Below are 25140 nucleotides of genomic sequence, written 5' to 3'. Positions count from 1 at the left end.
AGTTGTCTCAAAACCTCACAGTAAAACTGCCATTGACAATTTGACTAGATGAAACAGACTCCTTATGCACTGTTCCTCGAAAGTTGAATAAAATGGTCAACATTGACTTCATGTTGCTGCGAACTTGTGGAGCTTCTTTCAGCCTTGGAGAATACGGTGTTTCCCATTGTGATGATTACTGCTTTGTTTCAGGGTCATAACGGTAGGCCCAAGATTATCACTTGTTATGACTCCGAATAAGAATTTTGGACAGTCTTGAACTCTTTGCTGCAGCTCAGTGCACATCTGAATCCTGAGGTTTTGTTGGTTGATGTTGAGAAGGCTAGGGACAAACTTTGCTGCAACTCGTCTAATGTTCAGTTCATCGGCTAAAATTCTTTGACATGTACCATATGACAACCCAAGTCTGTTACAAACACTGTGAATTGTGGACCTTCAGTTTCATGAATCATGCCCTGCGCTTTCATGATAATTTACATGTTGTGCATGTTGACTGTCGACCAGAATGTTTATCATTCACAGATTCTTGGCCTTCCTTGAAGTGCTTCAATTACTCAAATGTTCTTGCTTGACTCGGTGTACTCGCACCAAATGCCTCTTGTCAGCATGTTCTGGGTTTCAGCTGCAGTTTCTTTTAACTTGATACAGGAGTTGATGCAAATCCGTTGTATCCTTTCCACAGTTCACTATAGCAATGAAACATGTCCTGACACGCACAGCAGCTCACAACTGTTTGCACCAAAGATGATGCAATTTACAAGGAGAGGCCCTACCATTAGGATAGACTTTTTGAAACCAAATATACCGTGATTTTGGTTAAGATCCCAGGTATCTCACCCTGCAGTCATTCAGCCTGGTGTCCCCTCGTTTGCAAGAATTGACGAAAAAAATTCAAAATTGTGCATGATGCTGAATAATGTTAAAAAAATCGAATTATGTTGTCTGGTTGTGTGGTGTAATAGATAGGATAGTAGCTTCACATGTAAGAGGTTGTAGGTTCAAATCCTGTTAGGTGTAGTAAATTTTTCTATTTTAAAATCCTTTTTGAAATGGCTAACCATTATTTTTATTCACTTAATTGGTTTAAATGTAATTTTTTCATATCTATTCGTTTGTCACATTATTTTAATCACTGTACGAACTTTTTCTTTTGGTTAGTTTTTTCTTTATATCATTCTTTTTCTAATGAGCATTTTTGTGAATATGAATTTAATTTAATTTACCTGTTACTCGATTATTTGAAAATTCTGATCTATCAGTTAAACAAGACTAAATAATGCATTTATATTGGCTGTGCAGTGGTGTGAAAAATGTAGTTTTTGTTACCAGATGTGCATTTTTTGCGTGGTAATCATCATACAAACATTTATAACATAACCCTTACACTACGGAAAAAATGGAGTGAGGTGGCATAGTGGCTGGCACACTGGACACTCATTTGGCAGGACGATGGTTCAAACCTCTGTCTGGCCGTCTTGATTTAGGTTTTCCTTGATGTTCTTAAATCACTTCAGGTAGATGCTGAGATGGTTCCTGTGAAAGAGCACAGCCAACTTCCTTTCCCATCCTTCCCTGAACTGATGACCTCGCTGTTTGGTCCCCGCCTCCAAATCAACCAACTAACAAAATAACACAGATGAAGATTTAAATGAAAGAAGTGTTACGGGTATAACAAAATTCAAATAAAATTAGAAATAGATATAATGAGCACAATAATGTGAATGAAAAAGAGGGTGATAAAACAAAAGAAATGAAACCAAAATGAATACATAAAATTAATTAAAAACACATGAACAAAGATTTCAAGAGGAAAAAACAGGAGGAAATTGAATCTGTGTCCTGTGCATGGCAGTCAGCCAAATGACCATTCAGCTACAAAGATGAAACTCGATATATTTAAATTTTACTTTTGCCCACTAGTTATTCCACAAATCATACTGGAATTATTGCACTGTATAATTAATACAGAATACAATATTTTTCGTAGCTGTGAATAACTTCAGGATTAACACTTACAGGCTGTGTGTTCAGTTAATGGTCCCACTAGCAGATGACTGTGTCAACTGTGGCTATGGTCTTGCACAAAATGTAATCATTTCAAAAGCAAAAGCTTACAAACTGAACACCAGAAAAAGCAAGCTGTATTTATTGTCTAATACTGTGTGGACAATAGAAAAGCAAAATTTATTTATAGTGTAATGCTGTGTGGACAACAGAAAAAGCAAAATTTATTTATAGTGTAATGCTTTGTGAACACTGTGTTGTTAAAGTGTTAAATTGTTTGACGTGATAGCAATCTTCCATCTTAAGCTTTGCATAGCATTGTTACTGTTAGCAAGGAAGTTAACAACACAAATCGTTGTCCTTGATTCTTCCCATACAGATGTGAGTGAAAAGATGCAAGAGCGACTGCATTTTAAATTTGGATTAATCTCCTCATGTGGGTACTCTTTTTAAACAATTTTAAAATAAAAGATCTTAAGAGTTGGTTTCGGTTCTCAGCAGCAATTAATAATGAAGAAATCATAATTGCTTGGAGAATGATTAGAGAAGAAACTTCATGCACATCCCAGCATATTCATTGTACTCTTGGGATTTGATTGGTGGCTCTCTATAATGTTTAGATATTGGGAAACATTGCAGTCACTGGGTATCCTACCAATTACCAGAAGATGTAGCAGTTTCTGTTTGTCAAAAAGTGTCTGTAGATGCTTTGTAAGACAGTACTGAGAGACACCGACAATAAATTCCTAACTTGTAAAGTGTGGTTCAGCAGCTGTTAAAATAATGCAGTTCTTTCCTCTTTCTAAAGTTCATATTGAGTTTCACTTATTTAGAAATTTGACACTTAATGTTCTTGTACTGTAACTATTGGATGATTGTAAGGCAATTGCAGTAATTTCTGGCACTTTTGTTACAATATTCAGGGCAATAAAGTTACCACTAAACTATTAATTGTGTTTCTATCATCTTCTGATATTGTCTCCTGAATCTCGCAGGAAAACTTCAATGCTGTCCTCTTGAAATGTTTATACTGAAGAAAGAACATTAGGAACAGCCCTGAAAACACTATGTAATTCTTCCTGCCTCTATTATAAGCTCGATGGTTCCTAATTCTTCTCTTCCACAACTAATGAATGTGGCTCAATTTTCCATTAATTCATTGTAATGACCCCTCTTTTTTTTTTTTTTTCTTTTTTTTTTTTTTAGGATTGGATACATGAGTAAGATTTTTCCTATTCAGAAGTTTTACAAATGAGGCTCATTTGCATTTGTTCCCAGTATAGAAGACATCAGAATGATATTCTTAATCTCAGCATAGAGGTAAAAAAAATTATAGATATTGCAAAAGAAAAGTTTAAAAATGACAATCTAAAAGTCAACTTACAAAAAAAATATAATCCCCTTCAATGTTGGTGATTTGCAAACTTGTATTGATTCTCAAGATAGCAATATCGCAGGGAAAGTCTGCAGTGAGTGTAAATTCCTAGGTATATGCATAGATAGCAAACTACTATGGACACAACAAATTGACAACGTATGTGCAAGGCTATCATCTAGCCTTTATGTTTTAAAAAGAATAGCTCCATATGTCAATACCCAAACAATGAGGATGATGTATTTTGGTTTAATACATCAATTTCTAGCATATGGTCTTGCACTGTGGGGTGGGGCTTCCAAAACTCATGTAGACCTAGTATTAAAACTCCAGAAAAGAGCTTTGAGAATATTAGGCAAAAAAGATGCTCGAACATCATGTAAGGAATTGTTTATAGAATTTAAAATTCTGACTATCTATTCAATGTATGTGTATGAAACAATAGTATTAACCGTAGAAGATAAGAAAGATACCTGTGGTAATGCAGAAATTCATGATCACAATACTAGACAAGTACAAAATTACCATATGATAACAGAAGACTGAAAAAAACTGCAAACCGTCCATATATTAATGGAGCAAAATACTTCAATGCACTGCCAAATGAACTGAAGGTAATAACTGGAGAGAAATTCAAAAAACATCTAAAATTGTGGCTCATTGAGGAGTGCTTCTATAGCCTACTGTAGAAATTAAAATCTAAAGTATTATTATGCAAATAATTTGGACTACGTTCTTAAGTTCCTATTATAAAGTAAAATTAGATTGTATACTGTTGTATTGTACTACCAATTGCTATGCATGTAATAACATGTTTCACGCAAATACATTACAAAATTACTTACAAACTTCACTCAATATATGAATTGTAGTAATTCTGCTGCACACAATTTCTGTGAGTAGAGCAGTACTGGCATCCTGAGAGATGCTGGAATTCGCTCACCTGCTGCATGTAACAGTTGACCCGCACTTCATTATTATCAAAGGTATGCCAGAAACAGCATGCCACTCACCAGGGGTACAAACAACAACAACAAAAATTTTAAAAAGATCACGACTTCCACAAATCTGGCATGATAGTGGAACCTCACAGCTGTGTGGTAATAGTATTTATGAGAGTCATTTAAGAAACACCACAGTTTACCTTTGTAATGGGGTGTTACATGATGGCTGAGTAAGAGTTGCATATACAAAATATTCTACACTGCAAGTAACTATGTTCAATTTTGGTAGAATTTACGAAGTATGAAATGGAAAGGATCATAGGGTTCTGGGCAAAATTACAGCAATTTGGCTGCCAGATCTTTAGTAGAAAGAGGGCCTATTATTTCAAATTTCATACCTTTTAATGAAAATCAAACTTCAGCTGCAGACAGGCACAACAAAAGGACTATTACTCACTATAGCATTTGGCCAAAGACATTTTCAGCAAAGACATTCACACAAGCATGTACACCTCATGCATGAATGACTGCTGCCACTGGTAGCTCAGACTGCATCTGTGTGAGAGGTGAGCTTGCTTGTGTGAATGTGTATGTCACTTTGGTAAGTCTTCCAGTTGTAATAGTCTTCAACTCAGTGGGTCATCTTTATGATGAGTAGCAATCTATCCTGTTCCTAATACTGTGGATATTTGCATTGAAGTGCTTAAACATTTAAATAGGGCCAGAAAAATTCACATTTTGCAATAAATTCAAAATAGATGCAAATTCTGCCTCAAAATGTGAAATTTCTTAATACACTATTTCATAGTGAATAGATGAACTATTTTATCAGAGGTAGTTTGGAGTAACTTTATTGCCTGCATATAAATATCAAAATGTAATCAACTTTCAGTTACTGGTATTGTGCACCATCTGGTGAATCCCAAATTGGAATGATAATGTGCACTGTGGGACCTAGCATTTAATAACAAAGAAACCTGTACTTTTATTTGTTAGCTAAAGAGCAAAAGATGGTGTAATGTGGACACTTATAATGTGGCAAATTAGGTGGTGGATGTCTTGAACTGTGGTTGCATCAAATACCACTAGAGGTTGGGCCTGAACTACATCATTAACAATAATCTGCTAACCTCAACAAGCAATTTCATGGCAGCCATCCACTAAATGCTTTGTGTTTTGCTATGCATTGGTTTCTTATTTTGAAATATGTGAAACAACTAATCCTGATTGATCATGGATTTTGGTTACAACTCACAAAACACCAGATGAGTCCAGCGATCCCTGTGACAATGTGTTTGTTCTGCTGTAGGCTGATGCCATGTGAAATGGCAGTGGGGTTGCTTCCCCGCATTGCTCCTCTCCAGTCTGCGATGAAAATTCTAGTTTATTTACACTCGGAACTACCTGCTACTACGGACTGTAGTGCACCCACTTTGCGCTGTAATGACTGGATAACAGAATCTGTAACTTTTTGAGTGCACGAGAACTCTAACCAAAAGTTAAAATAGTTATTGTCGTTTGGTTCTACTTCTACGCTAACTGATTTGTCAGATCTATCGTTAGCATTGTCGAGCATGGGTCTCAAGGCTATGAACACTCACAAAAATTTGAAATTAATAGTGTTCAGAGTTTGTAAACATTGAATTGGGTGGAAAAAGACAAATACTGTCCAGAAATACCTTAAATTGGACACACATAGAGTTCGTTGTCAGGGAAATACTGCTGCTTTCGATAGAACAATCATTTTAGCAAAATGGAAAAAGGCATTTCGGAAGAAAAAGGTGTTTGCTTTTGCAAAATTTCCAGTCCGAAAGTACCCAATCAGTATTTTTTAAATTAGTTTCAAAGAACTAAGCCTTTAATTATCTTTGCTCATGTAGCATGATAACCTTTTAAATTGGTGCAGCTAATCATTTCTAAACCGAAAAATAGTTGGGAATTTTGCAACAAATAGATACAAATTTTGAAACTTCCTGGCAGATTAAAACTGTGTGCCCGACCGAGACTCGAACTCGGGACCTTTGCCTTTCGCGGGCAAGTGCTCTACCAACTGAGCTACCGAAGCATGACTCACGCCCGGTACTCACAGCTTTACTTCTGCCAGTACCTCGTCTCCTACCTTCCAAACTTTACAGAAGCTCTCCTGCGAACCTTGCAGAACTAGCACTCCTGAAAGAAAGGATATTGCGGAGACATGGCTTAGCCACAGCCTGGGGGATGTTTCCAGAATGAGGTTTTCACTCTGCAGCGGAGTGTGCGCTGATATGAAACTTCCTGGCAGATTAAAACTGTGTGCCCGACCGAGACTCGAACTCGGGACCTTTGCCTTTCGCGGGCAAGTGCTCTACCAACTGAGCTACCGAAGCACGACTCACGCCCGGTACTCACAGCTTTACTTCTGCCAGTAGGTAGGAGACGAGGTACTGGCAGAAGTAAAGCTGTGAGTACCGGGCGTGAGTCGTGCTTCGGTAGCTCAGTTGGTAGAGCACTTGCCCGCGAAAGGCAAAGGTCCCGAGTTCGAGTCTCGGTCGGGCACACAGTTTTAATCTGCCAGGAAGTTTCATATCAGTGCACACTCCGCTGCAGAGTGAAAACCTCATTCTGGAAACATCCCCCAGGCTGTGGCTAAGCCATGTCTCCGCAATATCCTTTCTTTCAGGAGTGCTAGTTCTGCAAGGTTCGCAGGAGAGCTTCTGTAAAGTTTGGAAGGTAGGAGACGAGGTACTGGCAGAAGTAAAGCTGTGAGTACCGGGCGTGAGTCGTGCTTCGGTAGCTCAGTTGGTAGAGCACTTGCCCGCGAAAGGCAAAGGTCCCGAGTTCGAGTCTCGGTCGGGCACACAGTTTTAATCTGCCAGGAAGTTTCATATCAGCGCACACTCCGCTGCAGAGTGAAAACCTCATTCTGGATACAAATTTTGCCAAAAATGATGCTACAGTTTCTGGTCTCTGCATATGACAATATACAGTAGTTACTTGAGTGCTAGTGCATCTGGCATTACTGTTATTCTGGTATTTTCATAGACAGTAAAATTTGATGGCATATCAAATAAAAAGGCATCTGGTTGGCACTTCTTATGACCTAGCAAATAGTTGTGCCGTTCCCTAAGATTGATTGTATGATGCTGATATGCATGTAGTTTATCGTCATACAATGTGGAAAGCTGCTGGGCTAACATATTGATGTGTCACAGTGTGTAAGCCCTGCACTCATCATCGTTCTCATGCACCACCAGTACTTGCTTTGAAATCCGCGGCACATGCAGCTGGACTATTGTAGCCAGTTCCTACATTTGGACAATTTTTCGAGTGACACGGAATTCTTCATTGTTTATTTTGCATATACTGAACAATCTGCTGCTCCAAATCTGGAAATCTTCCCTGCTTTGATCCCCATATAACCAGTATGCCTGTTTGATACTCACCATACGGAGGAGAGTTGAGTCTCAATCTATCCTTTTCATAATATTGTCATTCTTTACTCTTCATCTGACGCCACCTACGAACATTCTCTTCTATGACATCAAAGAGTCTTGCTGGTGCACAGTTGTTTGTGGCTTTTACTTCATGAATCACTAATAACTTAAAATCAGTGTCATATTGCCTGTGTGAACCAGTTGAGAATTGCAAACTCTTAGATCCTCGTTTCTCGTTTTGAGTCATGGCTGTAATCCGCATCCATTATTAATTTCTACAATTTGCAGTTCTTATAGCACTGACGATATAAACATACTGAATGACAAAAATATGGTGTCTTCTTGGCTCCCTGCAGCTGAATTGGCAGAACTTTGGATTAACACTGTAGTGAACCTTGAGAATCAACAGTGGCCTAAAGCAGTGGCAGTTTTAATAGCTCCACGTGAGTGATGGAAACCATGACATGTTTGTGAATAAACATCCAAATATTTTTAACAAAAGCTGTCTGTACAATTACAAGAAAGTTTGTATTGTCACCAAATGGTTTCTTTTTATCAAAATAAAACATTACCAGTGATCTGTAATGAAAGGGATTTAAAATTTTTCTCGTTTTCTAGATTTTGTAAAAATCCACGCATAGTTAATTACAAAACATGTTGCCTCTACTTACTGTATTGCTTCGTGGTGCTTCCTTGGGTTGTTTTACTCCAAGAAATACACTGCCAAATGTGGGAATTCCTCAAAAATGTGCAAACAGACAATGTTCCCTGATGTGAGCAAAAACTGGACATTATGTACCATAAGTAAAATCAACATATTTTGTAACAAACTGTTTTTAGATCTAGAAAGCGAGCCACTTTGTAAATATCTTTCATTACAACCCACTGGTTTTGTCAAATCCAAAAACATTTTATGACAAAAATATGTATTTTCTAGTAATTGCAGAGACAGGTTTAAAATACCTTGAATATGATGTATTAACCACTTCTATTTTATTCGTGCTGCATGCGTAATGTTGTGTGATGTGATAAACTCATGATATCACATCTCCTGTTCTGTGATTTTCAAATGAAGCAAATCAGGCAGCCGCCATCTGGATTTCATTGTTCATGAAGCTAAGATATGCCATACTTGAAGGTTCTTGAATTAATACTTGCATATGACGAAAGTATGCAGTTTCAATGATACCCTGCATTAAAGCTATCTCCTAAACACGTTGTTGTACTAAACTGGCCCAAAGAGTTACTTTGTTATATGAAACCTTTACATAATTGGTTAAGCAACATAAACTCAGTGACCTGAGCAGTAGTAGTTTAATCCGCAAATGTAAGATGACCCTGTCTTTTTAGTTGACAAATTTGGGAAAAACCTCGTCTTATCAGATAAATATGGTACTTTTCTTACCACTATGAGGCACTAATAAATCTGTTCTCATATTACAGCTGCAGTTGGGCAGGTGTTATTTGGGAATGAAATTTTATTTGGTACTGTGTTATTTGATTCGAAATAAAGTACTAGATTTAAATGGTGTGCTAGGCATGGACTTGTACCCTGCTATTTGCTTTATCCAACCAATAAAATCATTTGGTGGACCACCTGAAGGGTAAAGGTCCATGTTTGATCCCTGGTCCAGTATGCAGTATTAATCTGTTAGGTGCATTGTTCTGTCCATTTTCATGTACTGAAGATACAAGTGAGGACTTTCTCTGGTGAATAGTACAATAATTAACAATGTGTTGTTGTAGCTTATGATTATGATGTAGTATGATGAGGTTTACAATAACTACTGCATTTAAAGCTCGAATTATAAATGATATTCTAAAAGTTTTACTCCTAACATAGAGGGGGCATGAATTATAATTTTTGGAATGGAAAACTCCGTAAACTGCACAGTGAAGTGAGAGTTGTGTGTGCTGTTCTAGTGCCTCTATTGAAGAGGATTGCTCAGGATGACAAAACCCCTTCAGGACCTTGGATACTTTGCGGCTTCATATTTTGTGGAAATCGGTTCCTATTTCTTTCAGGCACTACTTCTTTTGTAAATGTTTGTTATGTGTTTATCAAAAGTTAATCCAGAATGTGCTTTGTAAACAATGCACAAATATTTTTAACAATTTAGGACCTATTGATCCTGGGAAAAAACACAGTAATTGATTAATTCTCCTTCAAATTCAGGTACCATTAATCCTATAATACACATGTGAAAAAGATCAAATTTTCAAAAGATGTGTAAGTCATATTGGCTGATGTAGTAGACAGTTTAATTCTGCACATTATGTATATTAACCAGAATTAAAATTCCTAAATTTTTAACTTTTAGAATACTTTTTTTAGTTAAAAATTTTATTTCTCTATAATTTAGTTGAATCTGCAATAAAGTTCAGGTCTACTAGACGATTGTGGAAAATTGCAAATTACTGAAAAAAATTGTGCAATACTTTATAAACTTAAGGAGATATGTCTGCCTAAAACCTGAAAAGTACAACTTGTGGAAAATTGTGAATAAAGATTGGAGTCATATTAAAATTTGCCTCGAAATATTACTGAAGCATAGTCTTCATCCTGCTGCAGTTCTTAAGCTTAAAGCTTCCTCCTCTCATTCTTTTTCGAAGTTACTGCTTCATTGGTGAATTTATGCTGATCATGTTAGTGTCCACAAACTTCAGCAAAAATAATTATGGAATTAATTTATTTGGATAACATTACTAAGATTTTACTTGAATGAATAAGATTAGTATTCATCTGGGCCCACTGCATCATATGGTGTATACAGACATTATGTATTATGCCATGAGACCAAGATGCTGCTGTGTTTGATTATATTTTTATGACAATAAGCCTATTCGGCGTGATAGACATCAAGTTATATCAGGTGATCTTTATGTCTGTATGATATCGCTATCTTGGTTGCTGTAACTACTGTATAAGCTTGCTTCTTTGATGTTGGTGGAGCTACAGTAAATGTTAAACTATAGCTGGAGCAGTTATTTCTGAAGTTTTCCAATTGTGGAAGTTTATTTGATAGTGATGATATATCACTGACTTACTGTCAGTTAATGTCATTATGAAATAAACTTTCATAATTAGGAAACTTCAGAAGTAACTGCTCCAGCCACAGGTTAATACGTCATCCACCAACATCAATGGAGTCAACTTATTCGGTAGTAACAGCAACTAGGACAGTGATATCATATGGACATATGGACTACCTGATGCAACCTAACAGTGGCAGTGATGCTGAACAGGGCTTTTGCAACAAAAATATAATCATACACAGCAGTGTCTTGGTCTCGTAGGCAGAATACGTAATTACTTAAAAGAAATGATCTGCCTAGCAATAGGATTCTACTTTTAATTCATCAATGTTGGTAAAATTCTGAGGGGATTTTTACACCATTTCATAATAAATTGATTATAAAAACATTTTCTTTGATAAAGAATGTGGTGAAATGTAAACACTGTGAGGGTGTATGTTGCCTAAAAGTAACTGGACATAATAAATTGGAAGGGTTTAGGATCCACTACAAACAGCAAAACTGTTAACTCAGATTTTAATAACCCCTGAAGAACTGATACAGAGGTTTTCTTAATAGTGTGGACTGCTTTGTCTGTAAGCTAGTTATACCTGAATTTCCTTTTATCGAATTCCTTGAGGCAGGCTTTGTTAGTAGTCTATTTATTACATAATAATGAACGTCTAAAATCACAAATATCTATAGCATATAGGCAACAAACTTCTAGTGGAATGTAAACAAAACACTTAAAAGTGAAAATAAACAGGAGTGAAGATGATCATGTACAGATGTTGGAACTGAGCAGTGTGTTGTCAACATAAATATATGCCAAACAATTCCTGTTTTTCAAAATAATAATTTTTCAGTAATTTAAATAAAGGGAGCATGACAATTTAAATGACTGTTACTTTAAAATTTAGTATACAGTGGTCATTCCTCATTCTAATTCTAGTAAAGTATATATCAATGTAATCTGGCAAGATTGTACAACTTAATGATGTTATAAAAAAATTTGATTTTTCAGTCATTCAGCTGTACTGTGTGTCATAAGACAAAAATGTGGGGAAAAATTTGTAATCCCATACTAAGCGATTACCAATTGAAAATACACGAGATGAGAAACTGTGCGAAGATCTCAAGATATTTGCCCATCGTATTTTACGTGCAGTTTTGCATAGAAAATTTTTTTGTAATGACACGGATGTTAACCTTAAAAAAATTGAATTTTTTTGGGGAATTTATACATACAATTCCATTTTGTTGCTCTAATGTTTCATAGATGACTCACAGTTTCTTTGTCAAATGGTAGAAATGAAACAACAATTGAAATGGAGGATGACAGTAGAAGGAAGTATGCCAAAGAAAACAAACAAATGCAGGAAAAGTTGTGGGTGAAATTTTATTGTATTCTCACAATGTGACCCTCTGATTGTGGGCACAAGGGCATAAGTTACCAGGAGATGTTAAGACTCACTGCACAATAAACTGAAGGATGCCATTCGGATTAAATATATAAAATATGTCAAGAACAATGTTTGAAAAATAAAAGAACATGGTATCTTAATTCTCGTATTTGCTCAGACCAAGAAATTTTTGAATATTCCATGTTCATAGTAACAATTTAATTGTTCCAAATTTTGATATTTGAGCTTATAGTTTCCCACTTTCCAAAGAAGCTGCATTTATCGTGATGATCACGTTTTTGTAACTTCCAATAAGTTCATGTTGTTTAATGAAGCTTTGGTACCCATGTCTTAGCTCACCTCTTTGTGCTGTTTCAACGTTAATTACAGCTATCTGGCCACATAAAAGAATTTGTGTTAAGTGAGAGTATCAACAGGATTGAATTCTAATGCTTTCTCTTCAGGGTTTGTGGCTCAAAATTCATTTGCAGTTGCTATTATTCTTGTGGTTCAGGCTTTCCAAGTTAGGTAAACACACTAAACAAAATGCTAATTGCTAATCAGTCCATTTTTTCTTGTACTCACATTTTGTAAAAAAAGGCTTCAGAGAAAATAAATTTTCAACAACTAACAGTACAAAAATCTTGATGGAACAAATGTTGTACTTTTTATATGCAGTGAAACTACATAACAAGGCAACTGGTGAGCTTTCATCCTTTATATAGACTGTTTTGGAATGCAAACTTTTGAGTACTACTACTTTCTGAAATGATTGACAAATTTCAAAATAAAAATGAATTAAAATGATTGGGTAAATAGTGAAATTGAAATTTAAATGCAACAAAAGTGTGGTATTTATCATTTAATTTAAATTCTCTTTTGTGATAGAATATTCTAGAAAAGGTTGATTTTATTTGTTAATATTTTCAAGAATACTGGTTTAATTGATGATAAGAGGCGAACAAAAAGTTTCCATTTGAGGGCAATGCTGCAGTATGTACGCAATAAAGTATGACTCTGAAGTGGTTGTATAAGCACTGACATGCAGGCAAGGGATTAGTTCCATGTTTATGTCTTTCCAACATGCATGCAGTAAATGCAGAAACGTGAACTATGGTGGTGATGTTACCAAATGTGTCCAAACAGGACTAACATGCTGCTGAATGAAAAACACCGGTAGACATTCATCGGAGGACGAAGAATGTGTATGTAGCAGCATGTCAGTTGAAAAACACTGTTTTGGAATGGTGCGCTAAGTTCTGTACTTAATTATAATGCATGTCCCCATATTGCAAATGTCCTAATGCAGAAATTAAGCCCACTCAAGTGGGAGACACTTGATCACCTGTCCTATAGTTCTGATCCTTCCCCAAGCAATTATTACCCCTTCAGTACCTTAAACAAGGCCTTGAAATGTTGACAATTCCTGTCAGATGAGGATGTGCAGCAGGTAGTTCTTCACATATCAGGACATAATTTTTTTACCAAATGGGATCTTAAATGCGGAGCACTGATTGGATAGTTGTCTCAATAATCGTGGTGATTTTGCTTCATTGGCATATTGATTCTGGACTGTACTGCCTTGGAATGGAAACTTCTTGATCACCTTTTATATTTCCAGTGAATTTCTTCACATTAGTCCATTCAGGAATGTTAACATAAAGCAATTAATAATAAATTCTTGTTTCCTAACCTTCCAAACAAAAACTTTTCACTATTTTGTGTTGTGTACTTGTCACTCTGTACTTAGTTGAAAGTATAAAAGAGAAACCAACAGTAGTTAAAATAATCATGAACTGTTTCTCCCTTTTATTGTTTTTCTCAAATGAAATAAAATGACACTCTTCGCATAATACATAAACATAGTATTTCTTGCACAAAATTGTAACTAAAATGATAGCTCACATTAACCCATCAAGTCCCAAATTAATTTTTCCTAAAAGTTGAATTTTTTATTCCTTAATTATAATGTACATAGTGTATGAACCATAATAATTACTAAAATAGCCAAAGAATATTTATACCTGCTTATATAATGGCAGTCCTCAAAATAGGACGCTGGGATCTAACACTATCGTATAGCATGCTAAACTGTATTCAAGTCTTAACTATTTATTTCTTGTGAAATGATACAAAACACTTAACACACAGTATTACGTGGCATTTAACACAATATGTTTTTGGTTTCCCGTTGCATTTAGCTCTTACACATCTTCTTTGCATGCTTCTTTTGTCATTCATATAACCAATTCCATCAAACCTGATGTCTGGTATCACTCTCAACTTACTTGATGGGTATTCCACTGGACGTCCAATATTCGACCTTCCAGTGTCCAATTTCAGGTACGCAACAGCACGTCTGAAATCCAGTAAATCCAGTGCATTTTTCCCATGTATTAGTCTGTAGAAGAGACAGGCATTTATGAGGGCCATTTCCAGCATACGTGTAAATAGGACCCAGTACCATTTTTTCCCTCTAATTACCATCACATATTTTCCAACTAACCAGTCGTGGTCAACACCTCCCATGTACGTGTTATACGACTTCAAAACGGCAGGTTGTTGCACTTGTGTCTTCTTACTTGCTTGTCTACGGTACTGCGTAGCTGCTCCCAGAGGTCCAACTTTGTCAAAATTTGCACCAATTGTAACACATCTGTTGTCGTGGTCATCGAACAAATAAGGCTTCACCATTCCTGTCGAACTGGTAGTCGTAGTTTCCTCGAACTGTCTTTTTCAGTTCGTTGCTGCTCAGTAGTGGACAGTCACCAGCTCGATTCTCTCTGACAGTCCCAGTCGCTCGAAAACGCAAATTTCTCAGATGAATCAGAAGATCTCTACTAGTGAAGAAATTGTCAGAGTACACACAATGATTCTCGAGTGTTTCAATGCAGTCCAGCATGTTTAGGACTACTCTTGATCCCAATAGTAGGTCATCCCTTGCAGTATCTTCTGGATCCTCTCCACAGTATAAATCAAATTTGAAACAGTAGTCACTTGCTCCACAAAGAGACCACAACTTATAGCCAGATCTAATAGGCTTGCCTCGGATAAACTGTTTCAGCCCACTTCATCCATAGTATTTGACAATCATTTCGTCAATTGACAAATTTTCCTCAAATATTCCAAATTATTGAAAAGATTCATTTATCATTTTCAACTGTATTATTTATTAATGGGTAACATACTTATAAATATACTTACATAATACGCTGTACATTTCAAAGTAACTTCATATCCAAAAGAGGGGTCGTTACCTCAGCAACAAAATCTGGTAATATTACCACGTTCTAAAATGAAAATACATCAGCAGTAGCAGAGTTTCATATTCGAACGTGCAGCAATACAAATAACTAAAATGATAACACCAAGTCCCAGTGTCCTATTTCGAGTACACTAAATTTTATAACAATGGAAAACAATGAATATAACTCCAATTGAGCTAACAATGCAAGTAGTTTAAAAGACACATTGTTGACTATAAATAATCACAAAAAGATCTTTGCCACATATTTCAAATATTACTAAATTGTCGATAAAGTAAATACCTGCAATAACGAAAAGTGTACCTTAGTATTCAATACTCAAATTAATGGTAGGATTTATTTCTTTTAATTCCCTGTAAGCATACATTTATTATAAAAAGCATCAACAAATGACGTAGAACAGTAATAGTTGCAAATTAATAATTTATTGTGTAGTTATAAATAAATATGTGCTCTGTCCTCAAAATAGGACACTGGTACTTAATGGGTTAATTGCTGTCAGGTTAAGGTAATGTTCTTTCTGCACTAGCCAAATGTATTGTGTAATAATTCATCTATAAAACTAATAATGTAAAACTGTATAATATGATAAAATCTGTTTGGTATTGATCTCTTCATTTTATAAATTTAGACCCTTTCCTAATGCGTTATAAGCTGTGGGTAAGTTACAGATAAATTTTGGTTTGTAGTGAAACTGCAATAGGCGATAACTGTGCTATCAATGTGATATGTGTTTCAGGGATGTCAAATGACCAAAATTATATCAAATTGGTTCTGCTGTATTGTTTGTTCAGTGACAAATTTCCTCAAGAAATAATTTTGAAACTGAGGTGTATTGTTTTTTAGAATTGGATGCAAATGCAACATGAACAAGAAAATTTGTCTACTTTGAATGCTGCACACTTCTGTTAAAAGAAAACAAGTGACACATTGATGACAAAGTTGTGTATCTGACAGTGTGTAATGGTGGTGGAAAATGTGGGGAACAGCAATGAAGTCAATACAGTATCTAAGATCCTATATTAGTGTGATCAGTGTTAAATGTTCCATTTATGAAAATGCTTTGAGCAATTTGTTGTACATGATAGTCTTCTGCAATAACAAATACTGTGTGTGCCACAAGTTATTTGATTTTTCTTTTTTTCCTTCAGTCACTAAACAGTATAAAGTATAGCTCCATCTCACTGTCTGTTTTCAGCTTCAGTAACATGTTTGGTTTTGGTATAATCTATCTAAAGTCAATACTGCTGTCTGCAAACTTTGCTTCCTTTGATTCTCAATCCTCTCTTCAAACTTCATTCATTTTGTCACTTGCAATTTTTGTGTATGCTCTTCACTCACATCATTTCTGTTGGTAACACTCATCATAGTTTCAAAGATACATTCCATACATGGCTTAATGAATTTTCAGTTTGGCATTGTGGATTCATTCTGGCAACCAACTTCACTGGGAAGGGCATGTGTATGGATCTGTCTTTTAGGGTGTCTGTGAAAACCAGAAATTCACTTTAGTTGTAAGTCATTAGCAATTCAAACCTTTATTATTTAAACATTTTTGTTGTATGTATGCCCACCTATTGTTTGGTTAGTCCGTTCATGTCTTCCCCCCCCCCCCCCCCCCCCTCCTTTATTCCCCAACTGCTCACATTTCCCCTTGGAGATGAACCTTAATTTTCTGTTTTTGTTATAATAGTGATGATTAATTTTTTTCATTTACCAGGCTGAAGTTATTGACAAATCATTGGACCTTCTGTGGGAAAAATTCACCTCTTTGAAATTACAATCAGAGGATGAGGAAGTTGACAAAAAGAAACAAAAGACTCCCCGGCGCAGTGTTGATCCACGCCAAGTTTTTAAATCTTCAATAATAAAATTTGCACTTCAGCAGAAAGCTGTAAAGCAGTAAGTATATATACAATAATAGTTCTTTGCTTCTAGTGTGACGAGTGCTGACAACTACACTGTCAGTTTAATCTTCTTCCTGATTAGTGTGAGCATACAAAAAAAGTAGCAAATTTGCATGATTAGAATCATACAGGAACCACTGAAAGAAAATTATCATTGTGATTAAGACTTTAGGGAAAACTTACTGATTATATTGTATAATGACAGATAGGATAAGACTAGTGACAAATCCTCATTAGGATCTGGCATTAGAAAGAAAGGTGGGTTAAGGTTTGTGCTAGGTGGGGTGAACCATATGACACATGGAACAGAGTTATATTGCAGAATAAATCTTATCAAGTTAATATTGTGCACATAAATTGATTAAAACAGTGTTATTAGCTTTAGATTCTGAGAAATTAATGTACATGAATTCCAGTACACAACAACACTAATATATATAATTTATAAAAATATTTTAGTTCCTTGCACTCCCTGCTGTTTAAAATTCTGCATAGTGCTACAAACTAGAACATTTCAGTTGGGTTTGATTCCAACTATTTCTTTTGAAGTGTAATACTACAGCGTGAAATTACATTTTAAAAAATTCAGAGTGTCAGAATATATTTTTTCATAATTTATAGTTTGCAGAAGACACTATAATTTTTCAAATTTGTTTGTGCCATAGTCTATCTAAAGTGAATTTATATGAAAGGGGCAGTCAAATAAAACAGACTGATAGAAAAAAAGTGAGTAAACTGTTTATTTCAAGAGTAATTGTCATAACTGTTAATACAATTATCCTACTGCAGGACAAGTCAGTCATTGCATTCACTGAAAAATGTTTGTGGTTGCCTTTGGAACGATGATTGAATCCAGATGTGCACCTCTCATCCAAAGCAAATTAAAGGCCACAAATGTCTTTCTTCAGGGCTCAAAAAATATGGAAATCATGTGGGGATGGAGGAGATTGGGACCTTATGGAGGACATAAAAGGGCTTTCCAGCAGGGCGGGAGGGGGGGGGGGGATTAGTGGGGGCGACATGTGTTGCCAAGCTGCAGAAGTTACGCTGGAAAGCAGTTACTCATCTACCATACAGTTATGATTTCTTCCCACACTTTCCATATGTTTGGAGCTGTGAAGAAAGACATTTGTGGCAGTCAAGTTGTTATGTATAAAGAAGTGCCAACTTTGTACAATCTTGCTCCCACAGGCAACCACAAACATTTTTTCATTAAAGCATTGACTGTCTTCTGACAGTGGGATAAATGTATTAACAGGTTTGGCAATTACTTTTGAAATAATAAATGGTTCATGTACATTCTTCCATCTGTCTCGTTTTCATTTGATTGCCCTTGTATCTTCAGATGGTTGTATTTGTGTTTTTGTGAACTTTGTTTTCCTGGCATATACAGTGTTGGAGTAATTTATGGGAAAGCAATAGGGTGATTCAGTAAAACACCACTGATATTTCAACATTACATTCCTTTAATTAGTTCTTTTAAAATAGTTTTTAAATTACCCAGTGATACTGCTGCTGCAGCGGCAGATACTAGGAGGAAAATCTTATTCAAGCATGTCCAGGTAAATGCTTGTTGAAACTCCTAGTTCAAAGGAGTAAATGAACTTTATAGTTTTTGTGCTGACGTTGTACAGAATGCAGAAACTATCCTTGAGTTACACTGATGTTATGAGTAAATTACATCAGTATTTCCTGTAACACACATTTGAATGTTGTGCTGGTTAACCTTGCCACTTAAGTGGAAGCTTGCTCATCGCTTTAAAGACGAGTGCAGGGGATGTTTCTTACTCGATGGCTTCCTATATTGCTCTTGCATAATTTGTACATTTGTGCCACAGTAAAAGTTTTGAACTTTCTTTTACATTGCCTGTGATTCTTGTTGATGTATTGGCGCACACAGTTACAGCCAAGGCCTTATTCATTCTGAATTGCCATGTGTTTAATGAGCTGCTATTGGAAATGAGTTGCCACTATGATTATCACACTTAAATATTTAAGTATATGACCTGCTGAAGTGCCTTCGCCACAAGCCCTGGAGAACAGTGAGTGCACCTGCTCCAGTTTGTAGAAAGGTTTCATGTTGTCCTGGCTGGATTATGGGTGCCAAATATGTGGATCAGGATAATGTGCAGGTTTGAATCTGATTAATGCAATGCCCTATGAGAGCATTCAGTGCCTACGTACAGGGCCAACCCAGTAACCAGCCTCTGCTTTGCCAGCTGCTGTTGCTCTATTTTGTGGCAACTCGTAGTGTGTGAGGTGTATTGGTTCTTGTCTGATTTTTGATTGCCCATGGACCAGTGCTCCACCATATTGTGAGAATCCAGCAATGGAAGTGAATTTTACAAACCCCTCAACAAAAAATAATTTAGAAACTAGATTTGTGTCACCAAATGCCTTCTCCAATGAGAGCAACAGACTGCTGCCATGGATCCGTAAGATGTTCATAATTGCGTTGAAACTAGTTAATATGGGTGGGACTGTACTCAGAAGTATGTTTAAAATTGAGATTTTGAAATAAATTTTATGACCATTTCCATTCATATGCCCATCTGCACCAATGAGTTTTGAAGGTACTGTGGAAGTATTATGCACACAAGAACAGTGATTTGCCTATTTCAAAACAAGGTACTTGGTCAGCCTCAATTCAGATTTCAAAAGTCTCTTCACAGAACGTGCTATTATCTTGAATTCAGGAATCAGATTATACAGAATGTAAATGACAAAATACTGGTAATTGGTATTTTCTGCGGTTTGTCAAAGTATTTTATTGTGCTTATTATTCTTGCCATAAAGAAGACATGTTAAGTCACAGATAGGCACACTTGCACAAAGCTTTCAGCCACATCCTTCATCAGTAAAGAGATACAGACACACACTTCGTATGCATACCTCATGCACACGACTGCCAACTCTGGCAGCTCATGTCCGAATTGGCATTTGGGCTTGAGCTGCCGGAGCTGGCGGTCATTTGTGCATAAGAGGTGCTTGCTTGCATATATGAAATATGAATCCTCTCCCTCCCTCCCCCTCCCCCCCCCCCCCCTGCTTTGTTTTACCGATGAAGGCTGTGACCGAAAGCTTTGTATAAGTGTCTTTTAATTGTGCCTGTCTGCGACTTAAGTAGCAATCTATCTTTTCCTACATTGTTGGTATTCCTACGTGAAGTTTCCGTTGTTTTGAATGATTGTTCTCCTAGATAAGCTCAGATATTATGGTGTTAACTTTTGCTGGTATTGGTGTTCATTCTGACTGACTAAAAGATTGGACAGTGTGCGAGTAAGAAAAGGGGGTGTACACAACAAATCTTCATTTGAATGGGGAGTAATCGCTACTGGTGTACCAAAGGGATCATTATTGGATCCATTCTTGATTTTGATAAATAATAGCTATTATGTATCCAAGAAGCAGAAATAATTCCTTACTGACAATGCAAGTAGTATAATAAAGTGTAATGGAGAAACTTCAATACTTGAATATACAAATAAAATTTTTTGATAATAACACATTCTCTGCAAATGGACTGCTGCTGACTTTAGATAAACATAATACATGCAATTCAGTATTGCATAAGGGTAAATCAATGAACAAATATCCTAAATTCTTAGATGTTTATATTGACAGGAACCTCATTTGGGAGTCGTTAGATTTAATGTCTAAGCTGTCAACTTCTGGATTATGGAAAAAGCACAACTGGAGATAAAAATATCATAAATGTGACAAATGTGACTTTCTCCCATTTTCATGCATTAATGTCTTCTGGAAACGTTGTGAAGCAACTCATAACTGAGGAAGAAAGTGTTTGTAGCATACTATTGTGAAATAAGACTAATATATGGTGTCCACCCTAGAACTTCTTGTGATAGGTCTTAAAGTAGGACATGCTGTTAACTACTACCATTTGAAAGCAGAATGGTGCAGCTGGTTGATAGAATGGAGATGGCCTGTGCCATTTCCTTTTGACTCCTCCAATGGCGTGTTATAGTAAGTGGTACAGACATATAACTGCAAATAAAGAAAAATTGACTATGTAACTTACCTTCTTTTCCCAGGATGAGAGTTATAACTTTGAGTGCACCTCATATCTTCCAACTCATTTTCATTCATTTCCTCTTTCATTTCTATAATAGTCTTAAAGTTCATTTCTCTTATACAGTCCTTTTATGCATAATTTCAATCTTTAGTGTGCCCTTCTTTGCTGACTACTTGCTTGCCATCTGAGCTCTTATTATTCATACAGCTGCTTGTCTTATTTCCAAAGATATCTAATTTTGCCGTAGGTAGCCACTATCTTTCTCATAGACATGCATGTCTCCTCTAGCCATTTCTGCTTTATCGCTTTGCATTTCCCATCAATCTCACCTTCAGATATTTTCCCTGCTGCCTGCTTCATTTTTAAATTTTCAACTTTCACTATATCGTGTTATCAAAGGACTCCTGCTAGATCTTATTTCACCTGTTTAATCCTCTGCTGTGTTTACTTTCATCTGTCAAAGATAACCATCTTTCTCTGTTGTATTCTTTTCCTCAGATTGTCAATCATTGCCTAATTCTCCATTTGAAACTCTCGACAACCATTGGTTCCTTAGACAAGTCCATGTCCCATCTCCTTAATTTCCTACTCTTCTACAATTTCATAGTTTTAAATCTGCAGTTCATAACCAATTAATCACGTCAGAATAAAGATCTGTCACTGCAAATGTTTAAAATCTGGTTTGGAAATCTGCCTTACCATTACGTAATCTGTCCAAAATCTTCTTGTGTCTCTAGCTCTCTTTTGCCTATACAACCATCTGTAATTGTTCTTAAACTAGATGTAAGCAATGATTACATTTTGCTCTGTGCAAAATTCTACCACATGCCCCCCCCCCCCCCCCCTCTAGTTAATGTTCTCTCATTCTTCCTTCTTTCTACTGTTGAAGTGATATAAATTTAATTATTTTCTACCATAACTATCTGAATTTCTTTTACCTCCCCATACATTCTTGCAATCTCCATCTTTCGAGATAGTAGGTATATTTATTTGTATTGCTGTGATGAATCTGCTTCTGTGTCTGTCTTGGCTACAGTAATGCATTTACTAAAATATTAAGAAAGCTTGACTTGCATTCCTATTTTATTACTCATTAATCGTACTCCTGAGTTCCCCCTCGTTGATTTTATGTTACACTGTATTCACCTAACCAGCAGTCTTTGATTAAGAGAGCAGACATTCCATGCTCCAGCCTCTAGAGCACCAGATGTGTTTAATCTGATGACATCCTCCTGGGTAGTCCCTGTCAAGCAATCTGAAGGAGGAACTCATTTTACCTCTGGAATATTTTACTGAAATGGATGCCATCATCATTCAACCATACAATAGAGCTGCATGTCATTTGGGAAAAGTAACTGCCTTAGTTTGCTGATATTCACAGCCATATTGTCAATCATTCAGAGTTTTGCCCCCACAACTACTGAAGAGGCTTCAGGAACTATGTTAGTTTGGTCTGTCCACAGACACTCCTCTGAAGTGGTTCCACTTACAGCTCAGCTGGCTGTATCATTCATGCATGTAAGCCACCCCACTGCTGCAAGGTCCATAGTTTTGGGTGAGGGAGGCTCCCTCCAGATGGTTTTCATTTGGTTATTTCATCCTATAATTCCTACCCTTTAAGAGGCTGTTAAGTGTGCTTCTTACTTTGTATCATTCATCTTTAAGATGATTTGGTTTTCGGTCCATTTATTTATACAAATGAAGTGTTACTTAAACATCCTAATTGAAAATTTGTAACTATTTTTGTTGCACAGAATTCTCATTTCATTAAGGTCACAAGACTCCTTTGTAGTGATGAATGCTCGTCTCACTGTCTAGCTTCAGATTTTGTGATCTTACAGTTTCTTGTTGCTATGTCTTATCAATGTTGATTGCTCAGCATTTTGTTGGTGAATGCTGTCCTGCTCTTGCCTGCTTCAGTATTAAAATTTTGAAGTATGGCACTAGTTGTGCTCTCTGAAACTGAAATAAGATTAGTTTATCTGTTACTCCTGTCATTACATGTTCTGATTTCCATAGCCATAATGTTGTGGAGTGCTTCCAACCTGAGACATTAGTACACTCAGTGTTGACAATGGAAATGAGTCAATTCTGCTTGCAGGTCTGGCCTGAGGGGTTCTCCTCTTAACACTCCTAAGTGTTGACATTGGCAGTCCTTGAAAAGTGCTGATATGTTGTTTTTTATTTTATTTTTTTATTTACACATCAAGTTCCGTGGGACCAAATTGAGGAGCAAATCTCCAAGGTCATGGAATGAGTCAGTATGTGAAATTACAACATAAAAGTAATAACAGATAAAAATAAAATGTTCGTGAACTCGAAAAAAGTCAATCCATAAGTTTACGTTAACACAGTCAACAATACAAGAAGAATCAGCTTAATTTTTCAAGGAAGTCCTCGACAGAATTGGGGGAGTGACCAATGAGGAAACTCTTCGGTTTGGATTTGAAAGCGCGTGGATTACTGCTAAGATTTTTGAATTAGAGTGAGAGGTCAATGTCAAAATACCCAGATTTGTGAACAGGGGTCAACAAGAGGTTTGTGAAGTTCCACTAATTATTGCCCAAACCATCTGTTTATCTGAGACCAACAATATCCTTTTAGAATCGGAAGAGTTACCCCAAAATATAATACCATATGACATAAGCAAAAGAAAATAAGCAAAGTAGACTAATTTTTGTGTCGAACGATCACTCACTTCAGATACTGTTCGAATAGTAAAAATGACAGTGTTAAGTCTTTGAACAAGATCCTGAACGTGGGCTTTCCACGACAGTTTACTATCTATCTGAAAACCTAGAAATTTGAACTGTTCAGATCTACTAATCATATGCCCATTATGTGAAATTAAAATGTCAGGTTTTGTTGAATTGTGTATTAGAAACTGTAGAAACTGAGTCTTACTGTGATTTAGCATTTATTTTCTACAAGCCATGAACTTGGGTCATGAACTGCACTATTTGAATCCAAGCCAATGTTGCACAACATCCTTTATGACCAAGCTAGTGTCATCAGCAAAGAGAAACATTTTAGAGTTACTTGTAATTCTAGAGAGCATATCATTTATATAAATAAGGAACAGGAGTGGCCCCAACACTGACCCTTGGGGCATCCCTCACTTGAGTGTACCCCACTCAGACCTCACATCACAGCCATTCTCAATATTGTGAATAATGACCTTTTGCTGTCTGTTGCTAAAGTAAGAGGTGAACAAGTTCTGGGCTACTCCCCATGTTACGTAATGGTCCAACTTGTGGAGCAATAGTTTATGATCAACACAAACAAACACCTTAGTTAAATCAAAAAATATGCCTAGTGTTTGAAACCTTTTGTTGAACCCATCCAGTACCTCACAGAGAAAAGAGAATATTTGCAGTTGTTAAAAGACTTCTAAAGCCAAACTGTACATTTGATAGCAAATCATGTGATACAAGATGATCAATTATCCTTATGTATACAGCCTTTTCAGAACTTTTGCAAACACTGATGGCATAGAAATAGGTCTAAAATTACCTACATTATTCCTTTCTCCCTTTTTAAAAAAACGAATTTACTACTGAGTATTTTAATCATTCAGGAAACTGACCACTCCTAAAGGAAAAATTACAAATATGGCTAAGTACAGGGCTAACATGTGCAGCACAGTACTTTAATATTCTGCTAGGCACTCCATCATAACCATGAGTCCTTAGGCTTCCATCTAGCGTCCACTCAGGAGCTAGATGTTGGTTGACCCGCAGCCCCTATGGAAGTTGATCAGGCTACTTCGCAATCGGTGGC

The 25140-nt window shown here is 36.3% G+C and overlaps 1 protein-coding gene across 1 annotated transcript in view; it reads left to right on the top strand.

Annotated features, from left to right (window-relative positions):
- LOC126481124 (uncharacterized) overlaps positions 1-25140 on the top strand; it is a 102302-nt gene that overhangs the window by 69490 nt on the left and 7672 nt on the right. The window contains exon 9 of the mRNA XM_050104661.1: positions 17141-17322. Coding sequence (XP_049960618.1) covers positions 17141-17322 — 182 coding nt within the window. The remainder of the gene's footprint in view (positions 1-17140; positions 17323-25140) is intronic.

Source organism: Schistocerca serialis, chromosome 5 (genome assembly GCF_023864345.2).
Source record: "Schistocerca serialis cubense isolate TAMUIC-IGC-003099 chromosome 5, iqSchSeri2.2, whole genome shotgun sequence".
In the NCBI taxonomy this organism is placed as follows: domain Eukaryota; kingdom Metazoa; phylum Arthropoda; class Insecta; order Orthoptera; family Acrididae; genus Schistocerca; species Schistocerca serialis.
This window is presented reverse-complemented; position numbering and strand designations above follow the sequence as displayed.